Genomic DNA, 24,704 nt, shown 5'->3' on the forward strand with positions numbered 1-24,704 from the left:
TGGATCTTATTCTGTCAGTCAATTCATTTTGTTTATTAGCATTGTCTCTTTAACATGACTCTTCTCTCCCCAAGTGGCTTTTGGGTTAAGTGTCTAATGACTTGGCAGTTAGAATAATAAAGTTGGGCATCAAGGGTCAGCATCAGGAGGGATATATTTGAGGAGAAAATATTAAACACACAGCTAATTTAGTCTTGGCTCACCAACTGGTCCCTTAGGTGAATTTGCCCATGATTTTCTCACGTCTGCAATGCCAGCTCACCATTAAGTGCTTCAGGATTGCCAGTTGCTCCTCATCTCTGATGTTTTTTGGTCACTTTTATTTTCTTTTTATTCTTTCTTTCACAGGCTCCCAAAGAGCTTTTTCAAACCATATTAAGAATTTTTTATAAATAGTGGTGATTGCGGAGGGAGCAGGTAGGTGATGGTGGGAGAGGGTATACAGGGCATAAATGGTAATGGGAAAAATAAAATAAAATAAAATAAAATAAAATAAAATAAAATAAAATAAAATAAAATAAATAAAGAAATACATAAATAAATTTTTAAGTTTCTAGGAAAGAATATTTATTTCTCATTTTAATTTTGGCATTCATCATATTTCTTAATATAATGCATTTTACTTCCTTTTTGTACATATTTAGGAAGATAAGGCCTAAAATCTCTTTTGAAAATCTTAAGTTGTTATGTTATGTTATGTTATGTTATGTTATGTTATGTTATGTTATGTTATTGATCCTATGACTAAGTCATCAATTCTGTTTTTAAAACAACTGAATCAAATTCCTTCTGGAATTGATTTTTCACTTGAAAATAAGTCAGTCTATCACAGAATTTTTCAGAGAGTAAGAATAAACTGATGTCATTTTTATTTTTTTAAATATATTGATTTTTTACAGAGAGGAAGGGAAAGGGATAGAGAGTTAGAAACATCAATGAGAGAGAAACATCGAGCAGCAGCCTCCTGCACGCCCCTTACTGGGGATGTGCCCGCAACCAAGGTACATGCCCTTGACCGGAATTGAACCTGGGACCTTTCAGTCTGCAGGCTGATTCTCTATCCATTGAACCAAACTGGTTAGGGCTAAACTGATGCCATTTTTAAATGAGAAGTAAATTCTTAAAGGTACTACATTAAAAAATCAACCTATACAGTTAGTGATTTAAATAAAAACATTTTATTGTTATGCTATAAAATTTTATCTAAATTATAATCAAGTTTTAATCATAGGAAAGTAGTTTTCCCCAAACCTCTTGCAATTAAAAACAAGCCACTGTATCAGTACTGTCAGTGGAACTGAAATAAAAATAGCTACAATGCTTGGCTTTTGTAATTTAACTCAAACTGAGCAATTGTGCTGTTGGAATCCCTTACGCCAAGAGTGGAGAGAACGGTGACAGTAGCTCTCTTTCATAAAAATAGAGGAAATTCTGGAATGGATATGAGAGGTGAAGGTTTAAATATTGAAGAACATCAGGATGGCAGAAAGTAGAGTAAATATTGAGGCTAAAATTGAGCAAGTCAAGATATGGAAGAAGCAGAAAAGAAAATCAACTGGGTAAACTGTACATACAAAAGATAAGACAGGGTAGTGGAAATATTTCTTATTTCCATCAAAAACATCAAAGAGTATCTGTTCTAATTTAAAGTAAAATTGAGTTAAAACATTATTCTGAAACTTTAGTGATTTTCAGTGCCACAAACTCTCCTTTTGTACAGAAGGAAATACGTCAGGTAGTTAACTTTTGCCTGAGGCTTTGTATTTTCCCTCCCAAAGCAATATGCATTATTACCAAAGAACCCCCAGGAGGAAGGCCTTGCTTTCAGCAGTCCGGAAGCAAGTGAGAACCATCCTCTCTTATCACTGTGAGTGATGCGAAGCACAATCCGGGCTCCCTCTTTTCTGTCTCTCTTCCCTCCGCCTCATTTTTCACCTCTGATAGGAGCACATTTTGCACTGGTTAGAGTGAATTTTCCTTCTGGCAGTCTGGGCCATCACTGAAACTCAGAAACAGATTGGGATCCTGTATATGGATTTATTTGAACTCAAACATTTTTCTAAATATTAGGAAAAGAGATCTTTCCGTGTCAGTGGGCAGGTTGAGATGATTCTTGTTTACCTCATCCTTTTCCTGTCATCCTCTCCCCAACCCCCACCAACACCACACACACCCACACACACACACACACACACACACACACACGTCACTCAACACTTTGCATTGAGCAACAGAAAGGCTGCATTGATAACCCATGGTACTGGCATATTCCCCCGAGGATGCGGAGCTTCAGGAAGAAATAGTAGCCAAATGTATTCGCAGTCAGTGAGTTCTGACCAAAAACCAAGAAATGAGTTCGTAGAAGAGCAGATTGATGAAGTCAGACAATTATAGATTTTTAAATTTAAAAATATATATATTATAGCATGATCTATTGCCCCCGGAGAGATATTTCTTACACAAATAACTGCAGAGTTTTTCTCTTGACCAAAAGCCACTTTTTTCAGGAGGCTTAAGTTTTAAAAGGGTGGAACAGTGGGAGAACCATAAATGTGCTCAAAAAACAAAGAGCCCCTATCCCTTGCAGGACTTCGAAAATGACATTCTAGATCTACATCAGTGCAACTCTGCTTTCCTTGGAAGTGTCCAGAAATTATTTATGTGAATTGTTAAGTACTCCTTAATTTTCCCATTAGGTTGAAAAGGGGAGTTTTAAGCAACAGTTCCAATCCCACCAGCTTCCTGGGAGGTGAAAACATACCACCGTCATTAATATCCCTGCAGGTTAGGAGTGTTTGGGAGTAGGAGAGGTAGGTGGGTGAAAACTATACCTTATGTGACCTATGTGTTAAGAATCAATTATTGATGCCATTGTTAAGCATCTACCAAACACCAATAGGAGGCTCTTTGAAATTTCTAGTGCTTATATTTAGTGATTATATGAAGACATCCACTAATTTCCCCTTGCTAACAAATATACAACTCTGTCTTTACTAGAATAGCCTCAACATGGTCTTTATGGAATAAATTGCAGTTATTGTTTGTGGTTGTACAAGTTAAAATATGTGGAATCATCCAGAGAATTATTATAGGAATTAATAAGCTAAGGGCTCAAATCTAGTCTTGAGAATTTCAGGTTACACCCATTTTATGTTACCAGTATCCGAAACTGTCATTCAGATTAATTAAAACATAGTTTATTGATTGATTATCATATTACCTTTGCCAATAAGTCAGTGCAGCCATACCTGTTGCTATTACTAAAGAAATAAGAATACATCCAATTAGATTCAATGCCTCCCATAATTGCAAGTTGTTGATATAAGAGGGAGGAGGCTAAATATATATATGTAAAGACTTGCTTGTTAAACAAAAAAATTAATTGCCAAAGGAGAGTACATAGCCTGTACAAAGTCAAAAATTTTATGAAAATGGGACCCTTCAGAGTAGGTTACATGTTCTTAGTAATAGCTGAAGAAGGATTTGAAGAAATCAATGAAATAATTTCCTCTGTTTAATAATCCATTTCAAATATTTATTTCATTAATCTGAATAGCTGGGATAATGCATTTTAAGCTGATTATTTTAGTATTACTTAAGTCATAGGTGCTTTTAAACTTACTCTGTTTTATTATATAACTAAATTTGTTCTCAAAAATAATGCAGGTAGAAAGTTGTGAAAATGCGAATGGAAAAATTCTTCTCTAACATAAACCTAAAGTGACAACTGAATAAAATATTGTTTAGTTTTACAGTCACTTTTTTATTGAATTTTCTACTTAATGCAACATTAATTCTTTAACTAACAGAGCACATCCCCTTATCTTCTAATACCAGGATAACAATATAGCTATCTCCAGTAGTGAAGGACTTCGCTGTCATAAAATCAGGAGATTGTTCTCATCCAGACTGGCTCAAAAGCATCTCCTTAATAAAAGTATGAACAGTGTCTATCAAATGGCTATTAAGTCAGAGGTAGCATAAAAACTTGTCATAGACTAAAGCAAAAGAATGACAGGTTAAAACTACTTCCATCAATTCTTGACAGAGGTGTTCCTTAAAACTATTCTACTTCAGTAAATTGAAATAATTCAATCACACTTATACTGTCTTCATTTTGGAAGAAATCTAAAAGGAGGGAAAAAAGCAGAACTAGTCCAATGCAATAAAAATGTCCATGACTGAGTATATAATTTGAAGATCTAAACTACATGACAACTGGCAGATGATCAAGGATTGTTGCCAAATAGAGACTGTCAAAATGATAAGATTCCATTTCTTTCACTTGATTTTTACCACTTACTCTACTACCTATGGTTCCAAGAAATCTTACAGGTGAAAGAAATTATTGTAACACTTTTATTGTTATTGTTAACAACTTTTATTTTAAGAATGCAAAAATCAGCATCATCACAAAACAAATTATAGGTTGAAAAGTATAGACTTTGCTCTAACAATTTTTGCTGTTATGGATACTCCTTTTTTTTTCCTTTTAGTTAATAATTTCTAATTCTGTGGCTATGCTTTATAAGTTGACATTTAACCATAGAAGAATGTGCTTATAGAGATACCATAAGCCAGAAATCACTGCCTGCACATATCAGCCAGCTGCCATCCTAAGGCATATATATGCTCTGAAGGGGAACGCCCTATTGGCTCACCTTTTCACCTGTCATTTGAGGCACTGGAGTATATCATCAATATTAGACTCTTAAAAATTTAAGATCAGTGAATATTTTGAATGTTCCCTCCCTCCCAAATACTGCACTGTACCAACAGAATGCAATGTCACCAAATTCCCACGGCAGGAGAAAGAACATCTTTCTACCCTTCCCTTCCAGACCTCAGAGCTCTCTCCCCTGTATTTGTTCAAGTCTGTCCTCTAGTGCCTAAATGGGAGAACAGAGACCTTTTGGCATCAAAATTGCCCTAACTAAATACAAATAAAATGAGAAGAAAAAAACAAGCTTAATCATGTGGTCATCACAGTCATAAAACAATATCTACAGTATGTATTCGACACAGGAAAGATGCTTAACATACACACTCTCTTATCTTCACGACATCCCCATGGGACAAAAAGATAGGGGCAAGGAATTGAGGAACCAAGATTGATACCATAGCATAGTCTAACCAATATGTTATACCACTAATATAGTATACCCCACCCAACCAAAAAAAAATCAGAAAACTACTACCAAAAAAATCAGAAAAATTATAGCATAGACCTGTTGCAATAGTAATAACCCTCAATATCAGGAATTCATTTGGTATATATTTGGCTAGCACTTTTTGCCACAATTTGGTATTGTTTCTTCTGTTTCACCATTCAAAAGAGAGAGAGAGAGAAACCTTGACACCAGTCATATACTTAAAAATAATTTTTAAGTCCTCTTCAACTTGCTCTTTGTGACCTACACAAATCAAATATTTTAGATATTCCTAAATGGCCTTGTTTTACATGCCTTCGTTTTCTTTCAAATATTTACAGGTTCTTTATTTACCTTTATGAATCTCAAAAGGAACAAAATCAGGAGCCTGCCTATAGATCCTTCTATCATATTGAATTTAGTTCCTTTTGTTAATTTGGTCCCTCAATAATTTAGCTCATCAAACCTCCTGATTATATCTATAAGATTCCTACTGCCAACAACAACAACAAAAAAAATTTCTACTGCCCCTTTCTGTTTGATAGTTTCCATTTTCCACACAATAACCTAAGTTCTGTCCCCAAAATCACTTGTGAAAGTGATAAAACTGCACTTAATATTGAAGCAAGCCCCACAAAATGACAATTACATTGATACACAAAAACTAAACTATGCACCAAGCTGCGGCGGGGGTGTGGAGGGGGGGGGGCATAATCTCAATGTATTTCTCATTTCTTAAGATCTCATTTTTTTATTTCTTTTAAGCAGCAGTGCAGGAGAAACTGTGAGCCTTAACTTGCATTTCATGGCCCTTGAGCACCTTAAACTTCCCTGTTCAGGTCCCTCCTCTGGGAAGACAATGATGCGGACCTTGTAGAGTGGCTCTGCAAATTAAGATCATGATGTTAGACATTTATCACAGCACCTATCATATAAGTGTTTAAATAATGGTAGCTACTATACTAGTAATATGTATTATTTGGGATTAAAATGTGTAAATTAGAGACAAGCAAAATCTTTATTTAGCTTTGTTTCTAACAGCAGATTGTTAATGAGACCAAGGTCATGAATTTGAGTTATTTATACATGAACAGGCTATACTCTTCGCTTGGACAGTTGTCTTGAAACATATGCAATGATGGGGAAGGAGGTGTGTAGTGGGGGCGAGAATGAAGGTGAATCATGGCAACCTAAAATATTAGCCATATTAATGAAGATTAAGTAGTACCATCGCTACCAATGGCAGAATAGTTTTTGAAAATTTTATATATTCTATCATCCTCTTAAAAAAAGGCTACTTCCCCAAATCTGGAAAAAAATCTATAATTTCTGCTTTGCTAACAAATAACTTGTAAGGCATAGTCTCTCTGAGTAAGACAGAGTTTAGGGGAAGCATGGAGTTCAGGTATTGGTGGATTTTCCGAAGTTGAAATATTTAGGGGTTCGTTGACCTTGAACTAGGAAAGCATGGTTATTTGAGTGAGACTGTTGCTGATTGCCTAACTTTCAAGTGCAGTTTCCAAAGCAAGCTGCCATTAACTAATTACAAGCTTAAAACAAGTTCTAATTGATGATTACTTATTGCTATGGCCAAAGGACAGTCAGACCTTTCCTCAGCAGGTCCCATTGCCATTACTGAGTACTTACTGTGTACCAGCAATATGCTGAATGTATTATGTTATATTTGTTAATCCTTATAATATTCTGTGAAGCACTTATTATTATCTACAGTTTTTACATGATAAGCAAAGCACTTAGATAACTTGCAAAAGATTGCATAACTAAAAAATGACAGAGCAAAGTATAAAACCCAGGTTCATCTGACTCCAAAGACTATTATCTGTACTCCTCTATTTAACTTTTTAATTAACTCCCAGCATTTCTATAACACTTCACTCCTATAATTTTGTCATTTTGAGAATGTCATGCAAATAAAATTACACAGAATCATACAGTAACCTTTGGGATTGGCTTTTTTTAACTCAGTATACTTCCCTGCAGAGTCACTCAGGTTGCTGTGTATATCCACAGTTTCTTCCTTTTTGTTGCTGATTAGTATTCCAAGGTATGGAAGTATCACAATTTTTTTAACCACTCACCCATTGAAGGAAACCTAGATTTCTAATTTGGGGCTATTATGAAGAAACTTTCTCTAAACACTCATGGACAGATTTTTGCATGAACTTAAGTCTTCCTAAGTCTCTGGGATAAATGCCCAGGAATGTAATTGCTGGATCATATGGTACTTGTATGTTTAGTTGTTTTGTTGTTGTTGTTTATCTTAGTTTTGTTTTTTTAATATATTTTTATTGATTTCATAGAGGAAGGGAGAGGAGAGATAGAAACATCAATGATGAGAGAGTCATTGATTGGCTGCCTCCTGCATGCCCCCTACTGGGAATCAAGCCCACAACCCAGGCATGTGCCCTTGACTGGAATCAAACGCAGGCCAACGCTCTATCCACTGAGCCAAACCAGCTAGGGCTGCACGTTTGATTTTTTGTTTGTTTCTTTGTTTGTTTGTTTTTAAGGAACTGCCAAATATCTTTCCAATGTCGCTCTACCATTTTACATTTCCTGCAGCAGACTATGAGGGATCCAGTTTCTCATCGTTTTCAGCATTTGTTGTTGTCACTATGTTTGCTTTTAGTCATTCTGATGAGTGGGTAGTAATATCTCATTGGGGGTTTAATTTGAAATTCTCTAATAGCTAACAATGTTGAACATTTTTTCATGTGCTTATTTGCTGCCATCTGTATATCCTCTTTGGTGAAATATATCTTCGTGTCTTTTGACCATTATTCTAAATGAATTGTTTAATCTCTTACTGTTGAGTTTTGAGAGTTTTTTTTTTTTAATATATTCTAGATACTGTCCTTTGTCAAATATATGGTTTGCTAATATTTTCTCAAACTTTATAGCTTGCTGTTTCATCCTCCTAACATTTTACATTCAAATCTATGATCTAATTTGAGTTAGTTCTTATGTAAGATGTGAAACATAGGTCACAGTTCACTTATATTGCCTGTGGATGTCCAATTGTGCCAGAACCATTTGTGGAAAAGGCTCTCTTTCATCCATTGAATTGCTTTTGCACCTTTGCCAAAAATCATTTCATATAGGTCTATTTATGGGTCCTCTGATTCATTCCATTTATATATATATGTCTGTCCCTCTGCCAGTATCACATATAATAATCTTGAAATCAGCCTGATTCTTCTTACTTTATTCTTCTTTTTCAAAATTGTGTTAGCTATTCTAATTTCATTGACTTTTTTATGATTATGATTATCTTTATTTAAAAGTGAAAGATAGATTTTTTTCCTTTATTGATTAAGGTATTACATATGTGTCCTTATCCCCCCATTACCCCCCACCCATGCCCTCACCCCCCTGGTGTCTGTGTCCATTGGTTAGGCTTATATGCATGCATACATGTCCTTTGGTTGATCTCTCCCCCGACGCCCCCCCACCTTCCCTCTGAGGTTTGATGGTCTGATTGATGCTTCTCTGTCTCTGGATCTGTCTTTGTTCATCAGTTTATGTTGTTCATTATATTCCACAAATGAGTGAGATCATGTGATATTTATCTTTCTCTGACTGGCTTATTTCACTTAGCATAATTCCCCCCAGTTCCATCCATGCTGTTGCAAATGGTAAGAATCCCTCCTTTTTTACCGCATTGTAGTATTCCATTGTGTAGTTGTACCACAGTTTTTTAATCCACTCATCTGCTGATGGGCATTTAGGCTGTTTCCAAATCTTAGCTATGGCAAATTGTGCTGCTATGAACATAGAAGTGCATATATCCTTTCTGACTGGTGTTTCTAGTTTCTTGGGGTATATTCCTAGAAGTGGGATCACTGGGTCAAATGGGAGTTCCATTTTTAGTTTTTTTTGAGGAAATTTCATACTGTTCTCCACTGTGGCTGCACCAATCTGCATTCCCACCAGCAGTGCACGAGGGTTTTCTTTTTCTCCGCATTCTTGCCAGCACTTGTCATTTGTTAATTTGTTGATGATAGCCATTCTGACAGGTGTGAGATGGTAACCACATTGTCATTTTAATTTGCATCTCTTGGATGATTAGTGACTTTGAGCATGTTTTCATATGTCTCCTGGCTTTCCTTATGTCCTCTTTCAAAAAGTATCTATTTAGGTCCATTGCCCATTTTTTTAATGGGTTGTTTATCTTCCTTTCGTTAAGTTATATGAGTTCCCTTTATAAAGTTTAGAATAGAATATATATAGAATACATACAACTAGGGTTTTTATAGGAATTTGTTAAACCTCTGTATCAATTTGGAAAGAATTGACATCTTTACTGTGTTGTCTTCCAACCCATAAATATGTCTCTCCATTTATTTAAGAGTTTGATATCTTTCTTCAGTATTGTGTAGTTATCAGCATATAAATCTTGTACAAGCTTTGTTTGGTTTATACCGAAATATTTTACTTTTTTTAGTTACTGTGCATGGTATTGCATTTAAATTTTGGTGTTTGCATTTCATTGCTAACATACATAAATACAACTGTAACCTTGCTGAATTTTTTTGGTGGTTATTTTGGGTTTTCTATGCAAACCATCACGTAACCTGTAAATAAGGACATTTAATTTCTTCCTCTCCATCTGTATGCCTGTTATTTCCTTCTCTTGCCTTATTCTACTGACTAGAACTTCCAGCATTCTGCTGAATAAGAGTGGTGAGTGTGGACATCTGTGCCTTGTTCTTGATCTTGGGGAAGAAGCATTCATTTTTTTCACATAAGTTTTAAGTTACCTTTATGTTTTTTGTAAATGTTCTTTATCAAGTAGAGGACGTTCTACTCCATTTCTATATTTCTGAGTTTTTATCACAAATGGATGCTAAATTTTGTCAAATATATTCTGCTTCCATTGATATGATCGCATAATTTTTCTTCTGTAGCCCATTAACATGTGCACTGAAGTCGTTGATTTTCAAATATTGAACATGCTTTATATCACTGGAATAAACTCCACTTGGGCATGGAGTTTACATATTTCTGAATTTTATTTGCCAACATTTTGTTAAAGATTTTTGTATTTATATTCATAAATGGTAGTGCTCTATAGTTTTCTTTCTTCCTTTTTTTTTTTTTTTACTGTCCTTATCAGGTGTGGTGTTGTTATTGAAGTAATACTACTGGCTTCATGAAATAAAGTGGATGTGTCCCCTCCTCTTCTATTATCTGGAAGAGAGAGTGTAGAATTGGTGTTAATTGTTATTTAAATATTTGGTAAAATTCTCCTGTGTAACCATCTGTACCTGGAGATATCTTTCCTGGGAATTATTTTTAAATTACATATTCTAATCTTGATGGTTGCAGGACTTTTCAAATTATCTATTTCATATAGGGTGAGTTACAGTAGTTTGTGCTTTTCCAAGTGGCCTATTTCATATAAGTTGTCAAATTTGTGTGTAGAGTTATTTGTAGTATTACTTTATTACCTTTATGATGTTTGCAGGATCTGTAGTAATATTCCTGATTTTGCTAATTTGTGTTTTCTTTTTTCTTTCTTATTCAATCTTGCTAGAAGTGATCTTTCCAAAGAATCAGCTTTTTGTTTCATTTTTTTTTTCTGTTATTCATTTTCAATTTCATTGATCTCTGCTATTATTTCCTTCTTCCTGCTTGCTTGGGGTTTATTTGGCTTCTCATTTTCTAGTCTCTCAAGATAGGATTTTAATTATTGCTATGAGGCAAAAAAAAATTGCATTATTATTGCTAGGTGGAAATAGATGTTCTAAGTTCCCATTTGGCCTCCACTGGTACCTCAGAGAAGGTAGCCTCGTTTCTAGACCCTCTCTAACCATCCTACGGGGAAAGCAGAAGGGTGCCTCATTACTGCTGTGTGGAGAGGAAGTCCATGCTCCTTGTGTTCTCCAGTGACACCATGGGGGTTGGGGAGGGGCTCCCTACTGGCCACAGGGGATAAATGCAGTGGCCTTCTCTGACAGCACACCAGCAGGAGTGTTGGTGTGCCTTGTTGCATCCTTATGAGGGTAGAAGTCTAGGATCCCCACTTGGACTTTGTGGGACTACAGTGTTTTCCCACTGGCTGTATATAGTAGGGCGGTCACTATCAAAGTTTTCTGGCCCTTTTTTCTGGTCTTTTGGCTAGACAGAGTAGACTTTTGCTGAGGCTTTTCTTATCTGTACCAGGCATTTTCAGGTTACCTGCTTCTTCAGCTCCAAGTCTGGGATATATATGACACAAAAATAAAACTCATTGAATTCACCACTATGCTTTTACTTGGTTCCTAGGTCCCTAGATGATCTGCTGTATTCTGTCTACTTTCCAGAGTTTTCTTATATTTTTTTATATATAATATCCAGGGTTTTTTATTTTTCTTCATGGAGAGGATAGAGGAAAGTAAGCCTACTCAATCTACCAGGAAGCAGAAGTCCTACTGCCTCAATTTTTAAAACTTAACCTGCATGTTAAAAAGGAGAACATACAGAATACATGATGTAGATAGACAGGGACAGGGCATTTTATTGTTATTGTTTTACAAAATTACTGAAACTAACTCATTTCAATGAGTGCTGCTGATATCTTGAAATCAACTACTGAATTATCCTTTATAGATGATTTTGTGTTGTTGAAATTGCTCCCAAACATTTTTTTGAACTCTTTTGGACGTAATTTTAGAAATTGATGGTGTCCAGTTGCATATTCTCAGTGGCATAAATTATCATCCTTTGAAGCTATGTTTGACTTTTGGAAGGAACCCTACAATGGTTAAAGAGTCAAGATAAGTAGTAAGACAAATGACCAAACTGGGTAATACACTTCTCAGTCTAACACTTCTTTCTCTGAGAACGGTGTGAACCAAAGTATTGTTGTCATGAGAAAGTCATTTCTTTTATATCATACAAAACCTCCCCAACACTTTAAAGGTAGCAAAATCAACATTTCTTTTCTGTGGTATTGACAGTAATGTTCCCTTGGGTCCAATGGATATTGGAGTTTTTCCCTGTAAACATACACTTTGACAGTATTTTTTTCAGGTCAACTTGAAAACACTGCATTCCATCACTATTCTCCTCAAATACATGTTATTTTTCCAACCTCCCCTTGAAAATTCAAAACAAATGTCAAATCTTCTCTATTGCTTTTTATCATTCAAAATGTGTAGCACAGGCTTTACAGAAACCTTTTTGTTCAAACTCCCCTTCAGTATGAGTCAGTGTTCTCATAGCTAACCCCTCTGCCTGAATAAATGCCATCTCTGACATTTTCTGCGTTTTCATCAGTCCTTTGTACTTCACCGTGAGCACCCTTATTACCTTTCTTAAGCCTTCGTGCCAGTCAGAAAAACTTCCTCATCACAGTCCCTCCACACCGTAATTGTTCTTTGAGATATCTTGTGTCCTTGTATGTCTGTTTAACTCACACAAAAGTTAGTGTTAATTCTTTGCTTTCTATAGCTGTCATTCCCTTTCTCTGCAGCATATATCCCAAATACAGACTGAAAAAATAATTGCTGCTGATGCAAACAGAATCGTTACAGATGTTTCCTCCAAGCCCGTGTTATATTTTGCCAAGCCATACAAGAACATGAGCTCTGTCACTTCATAATCATAGAAAGATTGCTAAATGCCACAGAGCATCAGCCTATTTGCTTAACTATAAAGCTCTAAGTCCTATACATAGGATCTAAAATAGGTGATAGACCTAAATCAATAAGTAGGAATGGCCCTTTGGCAAATTAAAGAGCTGCTAAAGATTTTAATATATTCATCCTCAACAACCTGATCCTTCTGTTCCTTTGCATGACTCCTTTTCAATTCACTATGATAGTCATAGACAGCCTTTGTTCAGATCCTGGTCCTGCCAGCTTACCGGTTGGCAGATGACTTGGGAAAGTTACTTAACCTCTCCAAGCCTTAGTTTTCTCCTCAGTAAAATTGGATAACAATAATTATCTCTAGTGCTGTTACACGGATGAAAGGAGATAATACATGTAAGTTTTAGCACATTGCTTGGCACCTAGTGTTTGATGACAGCTTTTATTTATTATATGCCAGTCATTAAAGATGGCAAGTAGGATATGGTGCTTGCCCTCAAATTCCAAATCAAAACAAAATTCTGAGCTCAAACTGTCCCATCAGAAGGAAAAAATAAACCAAAAAGAAAAAGAAATCTAAAGGCTATTACAGTTCTATAATCTATAGAATTAATTTTGCACCCATGGATAGACCACTACCAGAATATTCTAATCAATGAAGTGATTGTTAAGCAGTCATTATTGATTTTCTCAGGCAGATTACACGTTTTGGAACTCTAGCTATATGCTGTGTCTCTCTAAGTTTTTCTGGGTGTTAAAAATGCTTTGTCTATGTGATCACTTCCTGTGTGTCCACTGACTCAAGCACTGACTGAAGATCCATGAATATTATGCCAGTGGAGGTGAGAAGCAGGTATAAATGTAAAACCAATGGACTGTTCAGAAGCCAGGCCAGTCAGCCTTAGCCAGCTTATACTCCCAGCTCCTCAAACTCCAGGAAATACTTTTCTCTAACTCAGCATGCAAGTGACTTAGCAGCTCACAATGTGATACTGTGTTTATCATGGCTTTTCTCTCCTCCCAAACAAAAGAATGTGGAATTCCACAGAGGTAAGAGAGATTCAATTTGCAATAAGGAAAAACTTGACCAGAGGGGTGTTCAGTCTTCTAGAATGGCTGAAAAGGGAATAGATTCCATCAAGAAATACACATTTGCCCACTACATGGTTATCTCAGTTGTGTTGGCATTGTAGTGTTGTGGTCGCTGGTTAATTGTGTCGGGCAGTGCTGGATTGCTGTTTTTCACTGTGCTGGAATAGCCTGAAACTCTTTTTTTGCATCTTTTTCCTCAAGATTCTCATACTAAATATCTTTGCTGTTTTTCAATATAGAAAACTGTACATGATACCAAGACAACCAGTTAAACGCCTAAAAAGTATAATCAAATGGTTATTTCCTTTGCTCTACATATGGCCAAATAATAACTTTTGAGTATTTTCTTCACTCAATTACCTCTTGTTTGGAATCAAGAAATATGCCTTTCATCTCCTTCAGATGATTTTCCATGATCAGTGTCATTTCCTGATGTCTCTTAAAAATTAAAATTAATCTTTTCATTGACTACTTGCTTAAAATTATTTTTATTCCTCCAACCTGACCTTTTCATAGTAATCAAAATCTTGATTGGGTAGGCAAATTCACAGGCTTTCTTAGCTAATGAATTCTAAGGTGAAATTCATTTTTGAGTTCCAAATTACCCACCCCTAAAAGATCAACAAGAAAGAAAATGAATTCGTGAAGTGAACTTTCAGATCCTTCCATAATGATGAGTGAAGTACCAACCACAGCACTATACTAATACATATGCTCAAAAGTATCCATGATAAGCTTTCACTTCTCATGTTAGACTTCCATGTTAAGCCCTACCTGATATTAAAAGGCATATTCTAGATTACCAGCTCACAAACAGATCTGATTGCTTGGTAGAAAAAAAATACCAGGTAGAATGACTAAAGGATCTGATGCTAAAAAGAAGGTGAGAAAATAGGAGTGAACAAAGGAGCAGGGATTCGCAGCGTATCACTCAAAGATGGGAGATCAGAGTGAGCATGCGCTCTGGCCTCCATAACTGCCTTTAAGAACTAAGAAATTATCATTTTAATTAGAGGTATTGATAAATCTCTGAAAGCTCAACATGAGGTGATCTCCTTACAGAGCTCACTCTGAAGACCCTTCCAGATCTAGTGCCTCCACAGACTATCGATACTCACAGGAATTTATCTCATGATTAATTTTTAATGTAACTTAAAGATTCCCAAAACCATACTGTTGATTTCATTTTATTTTTATTTTTTTTGGAATGTCAAAACACAAATTTTTATTTTTTAGTTTTCTTTAAGAAATACTCTTGATTTTAAAATGCAGAAAATGAATAAATATTGACTATACTCATGTAAGCAATCTCACTAAGCACTTGTGGCATAAAGGTTCCATATATTACATCTCTCTCCCTGGTATATTTCAAAACAAAATGCCATATGGAACTTGACTTTATTTTTAAGTAGTGACTTCTTTTTCTTGGACTGAATTCTGTTCCCTTAAAATGGGAGTTAAAATAAACTTTGGCAAACCACCAGCTGACTGCGAATGTATTTAATGCAACCTTGCTCCAATATTAACATTTTCACAAACCATAGTTGGCGGCCCCTTGCTGTCTTTTCATTATCTTTTCCAGCCATGGCTGCAAGTCCAAATGATGCCACTTTACCAAAAAGATGTCTGTACGTGTTTTCTACTTTAATCACATCCTTTCAACACCACGAATCGTCTTCTGACAGATTATCTTCTCCACAGGCAGGCAGCCATATCCAGACCTTGATGGGGTCCCAAAGCCTTCAGCATCGTAGCCGGGAGCAGCAGCCATATGAGGGAAACATAAACAAAGTGACCATCCAGCAGTTCCAGTCACCATTGCCTATTCAGATCCCCTCCTCACAGGCCACCCGGGGACCTCAGCCTGGACGGTGCTTAATTCAAACTAAAGGGCAAAGGAGTATGGATGGCTATCCAGAGCAGGTGAGAAGAGAGTTCACAATTGATGTATTTTCAGGAAATGTCCAGGAAATCCCAATGAATCTATGGTTTGTCTTCCCTCGTTAATGTAGTCTGGGACACATTAATGCTGCCACCATGTTGAGTAGAGTGCAACACCACACTATTTTATCATTATTTTTAGTGGTTAAGGACACCAACCTATAAGAATGGATGGTTGGTAAAATGCCCATTTTACATAAGGACAAGTTGATGGATCGGAACAGTTTTTCTGGTTTATCCTACACACACACACCCCTCCCCACTCCCCACTCCAATTTAACACTACAGCACAGCTTTGGGACCTTACAAAGAGCTTCAGTGGACTAGGTGTGGTTACCAAGGCCTCTGGTGAAATTGACTGTGTGAAACATAAACTATATTCCTCTCTATTTGTGGCATCGTATTTTTAAAAGTCCTATCTTCTGATTGTTGAATAGTACAGAGATAAAGTTTGCTATGAAGAACATTATAAACAACAGTTAGAAGGGAAACATTTCCGAAATGCTCCCAAAGATACTGATAAATGCCATGTAGCACAAAAAAAAAAAATGCTGCTCTTCTGACCTATCTAAAAGTAGAATTTGCTTTTCCATTATAAGGACCTGTTTTCTTCCTTAGGACTAGAAAACTGAATAAGATGTCACCTATTGAGTTACATTAAGCTTAAAAAGTAAGACATTAAGATCTTAATGTTCATATAAAATTAGTGTATCTTTTTTGATAATTCATATAATTAGGCAAAGCTGACTTTGCCCACTGACTTCACTAAATCTTTAATATGGTATATAAAGGTTTCACTTTATTATTAACTCAAAGCTTCACATATTATCCACCTTATTTTCTGAATGTATCAGACAAGATTATCTTCATTTTCTAGTTTTTCCCTTTCTGTTGTTAAGAGCCATTTATTATTTGGATCCCAATGGTCTAGACAGATCCTCTATTTCTTAATACCCTCTTGAAGCTGAGATTATGTATTAATCATTCTCCGAATTATAGATATTTTTAAAAATAATTTTTTCTCTATCCTGCCTTGATCTAGGCCAAGTGTTTGATTTAAGGGAAAATATATCAGACAGGTGCCTTTAATGAGGTAATGATGTGAGGCTTTTAATTCTCCAGAGATTCTAAAAAGTTAATGAAGTTTTAAATTATGTTTTATTAAAGACATCTAGAAGGTTAAAAATTGCTCATATCTTCTCCCTCACAAATATTATAACCTCAACTCTGTTCTCTAACTTGGTTAGTCCTAATAGCAGCTATGTGTTTGTTTTCTGTGAGAATCAATCCTTTAAAAATTCACTGAAACAATAAAGATTATGTTTTTTTAAAAATTCACTGAGATCAATGCCCTCTATTTTCACCTACCGTGAAGAGTAAGTTTAGTATTAGCGTGCACTTACTCTAAACACTCTAAATTTAAAGACCATTTTTACATTATCCCTCCAATAACACAAAAATTTTATAGTTTGACTAATGAGAGGATTACTAAGTTTTAAAGTTTACATGTTTGTTAAATTTATTTACTTGGCGGGGAGGGGAGGAAGGGAGAAGGAGAGAGAGAAAAACATCCATGTGAGAGGGAAGCATCTACAGGCTGCCTCTGGCATGCCCCCTACTGGAGATTGAGTCCAAAACCCAGGCATGTGCCCTGACCTGGAATTGAACCAGCAACATTTTGGTGCATGGGACAATGCCCAACCAACTGAACCACACCAGCCAGGGCACTGCTTATTAAATGTAAAACATCATGATTCAGAGATTGTATTTAGAATCATTTACAAGTGTTTTGATTCACCCCTCTTGAAACATCAGGTGCCTTTCAAACTGAGAAGTAAAACCTTAAACATTCTATAGTTATGTTAAAGAAGGGACTTAAGTATGAAAAGAGTCCTGTGCTTAAAAGAGCCCCACACTTGGTTTAATGCTCTGCTGTCTCCAACTCTTAATTCTTAATAATTTCTGAACAAAGAGCCTCACATTTACATTTTGCACCAGGCCCCAACAATTCTATAGCTGATGCTGCTTATACATACTATTTCATTTAATCCTCACAATAATCTCATTTTCTTTTTACAGATGAATAAGCCAGGGTACAGAGAAAATAAGTAATTTGTGATAAATATAACTGGTCAAGCTGTAATTTTAACCCAGGTTTATCTAACCCAAAGCCCAAATTCTTTGTCCAAACCTTCCTATTAAGTTAGCAACAAACCCAGCCAGTGTGGCCCAGTGGTTGAGCGTTGACCTATGAACAAGGTGATCACGGTTCGATTCCCAGACAGGGTTTCAGGCTGGATCCCCACTGGGGGGCATGCAGGAGGCAGCCAATCAATGATTCTCTCTCATCATTGATGTTTCTATCTCTCTCTCCCTCTGCCTTCCTCTATAAATTTAATAAAAAATATATTTAAAAATAAAATAAATTAGTGCATGACCTAAGATACTGCCTATTGTGGCACAGACCAGAAGTTTCAAGTGAAGTCACATGATGAAAACAGACTCTGAAAGAAACAAATGCACCACTGACTGCCGGGCTGCTGCTTATATCTTCATTCATTGTTTTCCATATCTTAATAAAGAATTGAAATGCTGATCCTCACTAAATAAGCTATTTATTAGCCTCCTAGATCTGACTTTTTGCTAGAACACTGCATTTCCTCTTTGGTAATTCTATTTAGTTTCTGACTGTTTCTTGACTGAGATATTCTCTCATCTTTTCATGGCCCCTTTGGGCCTTACCAGGCAGGTGGAACTCTTTATATGTGAGATGAATACTCTCTCTGACATGCTTTATGGGACACAACAGTCACAACACAACCTATTAGCCATACCACAATATACCCAAGGGTAGTCTAGCTTCAGATAAGAATTTATGGTTGTCACATTTATAAAATCACAGTGTCATCTTTATTATTTCTAATATTAAAAAATATATTGAGGCAGTTCTTCATCTACTTGGCACATGTGAAATTTATTTCCTTTAGATTTTTAGTGCCTTCTAGATTGACAATAATATAAAATGGATATAGTCACTACCTTGCAGGAGAAGGACTAGGAAGTATTCGCAACAATTTACTTTATAAATAAATATGTTGCATATGTTTCCTTTCAGGTTTTTTAGTGGCCTGGGGAAATATACCTTCTATATATTACATTGTGCAATATAAAATTTTTGTATCAGAAAGAAATAACCTAAATCTTAAATAATTTAATTAGAAATGCACAGAAATATGGGAAAACACAAAGATAATATATTTAAATCATGTAAGTTCCGTTCTTCTCATTTCTAATCTATATACTAGTAATAAAAGCTTAAGCGACCGTTATGGCGGAATGACCAGAACAACTGGTCGCTATGATGTGCACTGACCACCAGGGGGCAGATGCTCAATGCAAGAGCTGCCCCCTGGTGGTCAGTGCGCTCAGCCAGAAGCCAGGTTCCTGGCTGGCGAGCACAGCTGCCATGGCCGGAGCCTCTCCAGACTCCGTGGCAGCACTACTGAGAGGTGGCAGCAGGTGCAGCGGGCCAGAATGAGCGTGAGCGGCATGGCACCTGGCCCCTATTCGGGCTCCTCCCTGGCCACCTGCCACTTGGTGCACTGCTACATCCTCCAAGGGGTCCGGGACTGCAAGAGGGATGTCCGACTGCCGGCTAAGGCCTGATCCCAATGCCGTTCTCTGTAGAAGGCAGTCAGTCTGAACAACTCAGTGACTCAGGGAAGTGCAGGGAAACAGAGCCTGCCTCCGCACTTGACTCACCCACTCGATGGTGTCCACAGGACAGACCGTGATGGCCCAGCCCGTGCACGTGCAGCAGCTACTGAAGCTCAAGTGCATGCAGCTGCAGAAGGCCATCCAGCCACAAGCCGGCAGTCGGACATCCCCCGAGGTGTCCCGGACTACAAGAGGGCACAGGCCAGGCTGAGGGACCCGCCCCCCCCCCCGCCCCCCCACAAATTTCATGCACCAGGCCTGTAGTTAACCAATAACAACCCAAAAAGGACTACAAGGTAAACTGGTATATTGAATAAAGCTAAAATATTCCTTGGAGCTGCATCAAGTTATGATATGTTCATATTCACAGACTGTGAGCCTTATAAATACAAAACTGTTATAAACTGTATTTTCTATCACAGCATGATAACCAGTTTTAAGAAATCTAGCTCAATTCAAGGAAAAGTTGTAATTAAACATATCTTTAAAATAAAAATCTTGGAGAGTACTTCTGGCAATTGCAGTTTCTCATAATTTAGAAACTATTCATTACTGAATCTACCATAAAAGTTACATTAGCAGATAGTTTTTGCCTTTGTGTTGCAAGTGAACTGTGTAATACTTAAATGTTCTACTCATTATTATGAAATATGATAGTGAATTCAGAGTAGTTCCATTAAATGGCCAAGCCTAATTGACCTAGCTTCTAAAGACTCACAATATGCTGATTAAGTCAGGACTAAGGCTCAAATTTGTCTTGAACCATCTAAGAGTTAGCGATTAAAGATACCTCAAAAATAAAAATATAGAGAGCATCTGGGGCATTTGCATTTGCCCATAAGCAAATTAATAGGCTATGCAAGATTGCTGGGGAAAACATGAAGCTACTTAAGAAAGTAAACATTTCCAATCATCTTTAAGAAAGAGTTTTCTTAACAGTATGGAGTTTCCTCAAAAAGTTAAAAATGGAACTCCCATTTGACCCAGTAATCCCACTTCTAGGACTATATCCCAAGAAACCAGAAACACCAATCAGAAAGGACATATGCACCCCTATGTTCATAGCAGCACAATTTACCATAGCTAACATTTGGAAACAGCCTAGGTGCCCATCAGCAGATGAGTAGATTAAAAAACTGTGGTACATCTACACAATGGAATACTACACTGCTATAAAAAAGAAGGAACTTTTACCATTTGCAACAGCATGGATGGAACTGGAGCATTATGCTAAGCGAAATAAGCCAGTCAGAGAAAGATAAATATCACATGACCTCACTCATAATGATCAACATAAACTGATGAACAAAAATAGATCCAGAGACAAGGGGCAGGGGATGGGGGGAGGTAGAGATCAACCAAAGGACTTGTGTGCACGCATATTAGCATAACCAATGAACACAGACACTGGGGCGGTGGGGGCTTGCCCTCTGGGGTGGGAGTGGCTGGGGGGGTCAATCGGGGGGGAAAAGGAGACACATGTAATACTTTAAACAAACAAACAAACAAATAAATAAAGAAGTTTTCTTTCTTTACCCAACCAAAGTTTATGCTAACTCTGGGTTCTGTCTTTCAGTCATCTGGGGGCCCCCATCACATTACACATAGAAAACTAGCATTTTCACTACAGACCACACACACATCCCCAACCCACGATCAGCAAGAATTCCTAAGTTTGTTATACAGTAGTTTTTCTAGATCATTCCTGGTACTCATTTCCCTCCAATAGAATTCTTGATCTACATTCTTTGTATCAATTCTTATCGTGACTATCATTCTTACTATAGTCTTATCTCAAGGTGGACCTGCTCCCAACGCCATCATTTGCCCATAGCTCTATAAAGCACAAGGATCTTGTGTTTAACAGACCGTCATTGATGGTTTTGGATTGGGGAAGGTAATATAGCACAGAATACTAAACTATTAGCCCTCCAGTCCTAAATATTTCTTGACTATTCCTGTCACAAATTGTTTCTTCATATTCTTGACCTCTTTCTTTTTCAGTGTTCTCTTCCTCCAAGACCCCTAACTGCTTTGCCAGAAACTGCTGCTAAATCTAAAACTCTTTTTACTGAGTATTTCATTTTTCCTTTGTTTAACCCAAACTCAAGTTATGGCCAAAAGTTTTCCCCTTTCTCAAGCTAAAAGTCCCGCTGTTTCTAAACAAAGGAATTCTCTACCAAGGAGATGAATTGTACGACTCACCTAGGAAGTAGTAGCAACTTATTTAAAGAGCCATATTTTCCCCTAACTCTACATTTGCAAATTTTCTTTTACTTATTTATACATCCTTTCAAATTAGTTAGAATATGTGTGCATTTAAATTAGATAATTTAAATAATTCACAATCTTTTTGTTATAAGGCTTTTAACTTTTAAATCTGCTAATCAAAATTTAGTCTTGCACACAGTAATGAATAAATACTTACTAATATCTGCTTGCCAGGTAATTTCAAGCTAGTTTCATGTATAACTGATGCCTATAGAAGCACTAAATACTATTTTGTCAGAGTTGATACTGTCTTATGTGCCAAGTTAACATAAACTATCACTGAGAACTTAAGTGAAATGTGAATTTTTCCTACTGGGATGCAGTTATTTGAAGATATTTGGTTTTTATATGCATTTGATTACCTTTTTATATCTTTTTTACATAGTTTTGTGTGAGAATAGAAAAGAATCCTGGCCTTGGATTTAGCATCAGTGGTGGAATTAGCGGACAAGGAAATCCATTTAAACCTTCTGACAAGGTAAGAAGTGAATTTCTTATGGACAATTTTAATTAGAAAAACAGTCTTTTACTGCAGAAAAAAAAAAAAGGTTGGAACAAATGTTAAGATTTTTACTGTGCTTTAATAAGCTGGCTGACTATAAAGCCAATTAGAAACATTTTCAGTCCTGGGAAAAAGTATTCACTGCAGTGCTTGACAAATCCTAAGAATAAAAATAAATAAATTTAAGCATTCTCTTTGAAAGGAAACTTGTTTTGCCTTTTGTTTTGTTCACAATTGTATATATTTATAAAGAAAGTTATTCATGCAATTTCTAATAAGTTGTGTCCAAATGTTTATTTGTAGACCACTTATTTAGGAAGATGTTTTCTTGTAAGAACAGAATAATTAAATTATGATTCAATGCCAGGGCCAGTTGACTGACATCTCTTTAATTCATCATGTTTGTAAAGTATTTCACTAATAGAATCATAGAACTTTAAACCACAAAAAATAAAAATTCTGTGAGAAAATCAAAATTAGCCATGGCCGAGGAATCTGGTCCTCCTTTGGTGCTTACCCCTGTTTGTCAAACCATAGGTAAAGTTTGGCTACCACCCCCAATTATAACCTCAATCATTGCCTGAACATCTGACATGCAGCCCATGCTCACATCTGGCCTGTCTGATCCCATGGTGGACCACCTGACTTTTTATTTTAAAATGTTTATCCTAAGCCACATAACCTGTCCTGCTACCATCATCGTTTAATACTCTCAGCTTTGAATCAATTAGTAATTATAATTTGATGATAATTGAAACTATTTGCTTTTGACCTAATCAAATTTAATTGCATTAAGTGGCATGAGAAAACTTTAGGGTGATGAAGAAAGCCAGAAATTAGATATGAATACAACCTCCACAGCTCTCTATCTACTTATAAGTTGCAACCTAGTGCAGATCCTTTCTACTCACCATTAAAAAAAAAAAATAACCCACACATCAATTTCTGATCATAAGACCTGCTTCTGAAAAATCTCTGATGTCCTTACTCTGGAAGTTTCTGTAGCCTTAAACAGGGCCCTTAATCCCTTATTTTCCTCCACTTCTTCCCAATCTTGCTTCCTACCATTCTTTTTTAAATATTTTTTAACTGATTTCAGGGAGGAAGATGAGAGGAAGAGAGAGACAGAAACATCTATGATGAGAGAGAATCATTGATTGGCTGCCTCCTGCACGCCCCTCAATGGGGATCGAGTCTGCAACCCAGGCATATGCCCTGACCAGGAATCAAACCATCACCTCCTGGTTTATGGGTCAATGCTCAACTACTGAGCCACACTGGCCCAGCCCTACCATTCTTTCTGTCCTTCTTCCTTTCCTTTCTGGAGGGAAAAAAAGAGAGGGAGGAAGAGGTTGAACCAAAAGGAAGACACTATACACATTAGAATGGAAGAGACTGGAAGGAAATCCTCAGTGGCCATAAATGGGAGCTCCTTTGTTCAGCTGGTTGGAGCAGCTATTCTATATAATAAAAGGCTAATATGCAAACTGTCCCCTTGATGGGGAGTTTGACCGGGAGCTCAACCAGAGGGTGGGGTTAGCCGGCCAACTGCCCATGGCCCCTCCCCCAAGCTGTCCCCTGTAGTCCCTCCCCCTGGCCGGCCCCACCCCCAATCAGCCCCTCCCACCCCAATCAGGGGTGGGGCCTGCTGGCCAACTGTTTGGGGCCCCTCTCCCCAGCCAGCTCCACCTCCATTCGACCCTCCACACACCAATCAGAGGTGGGACTGGCCAGCCCGGCCTGATCAGCCCCAATCGGGGTGGGCTAGCCAGACCTTACCCATGCATGAATTCGTGCACTGGGCCTCTAGTCTATCCTATATAATAAAAGGATAATATGAAAATTGACCCTAATGGCGGAACAACCAAACAACCAGTCGCTATCATGCACACTGACCACCAGGGAGCAGATGCTCAACGCAGGAGCTGCCCCCTGGTGGTCAGTGCACTCCCACAAGTGGGAATGTTGCTCAGCCAGAAGCCAGGCTGACAGCTGCGAGCACAGCAGTAGTGGTGGGAGCCTCTCCCGCCTCCTCGGCAGCACTAAGGATGTCCCACAGAGAGCTGGCCTAAGCCATCAGTTGGTCATCCCCCAAGAGCTCCCAGGCTGCCAAAGAGATGTCTGACTGCCAGCTTAGGCCCGATCCCTCGGGGAGTGGGCCTAAGCCGGCAGGTGGACATCCCCCGAGGGGTTCTGGACTGTGAGAGGGTGCAGACCGGGCTGAGGGGACCCCCCCGCCCCCAGTGCATGAATTTTCATGCACTGGGCCTCTAGTATATATATATAAAAAAGCCTAAGCGACCAAACAACTGAATGACCAGTGGGCCAGTTGCTATGACGCACACTGACCACCAGGGGATAGATGCTCAACGCACAGGATTGGGCTCCCTCTTGTATGGATCGGGCCTGCAGAGTTCGGGCTCCCTCCTGTCTGGA

The 24,704-nt window shown here is 37.5% G+C and overlaps 1 protein-coding gene across 1 annotated transcript in view; it reads left to right on the top strand.

Annotated features, from left to right (window-relative positions):
* Positions 1-24,704, top strand: part of LRRC7 (leucine rich repeat containing 7) — a 478,750-nt gene that overhangs the window by 423,590 nt on the left and 30,456 nt on the right. The window contains exons 24-25 of the mRNA XM_008139425.3: positions 15,539-15,760; positions 22,152-22,244. Of these exons, the coding sequence (XP_008137647.3) occupies positions 15,539-15,760; positions 22,152-22,244 (315 nt within the window). The remainder of the gene's footprint in view (positions 1-15,538; positions 15,761-22,151; positions 22,245-24,704) is intronic.

This window comes from Eptesicus fuscus, chromosome 9, assembly GCF_027574615.1.
Source record: "Eptesicus fuscus isolate TK198812 chromosome 9, DD_ASM_mEF_20220401, whole genome shotgun sequence".
In the NCBI taxonomy this organism is placed as follows: Eukaryota; Metazoa; Chordata; class Mammalia; order Chiroptera; family Vespertilionidae; genus Eptesicus; species Eptesicus fuscus.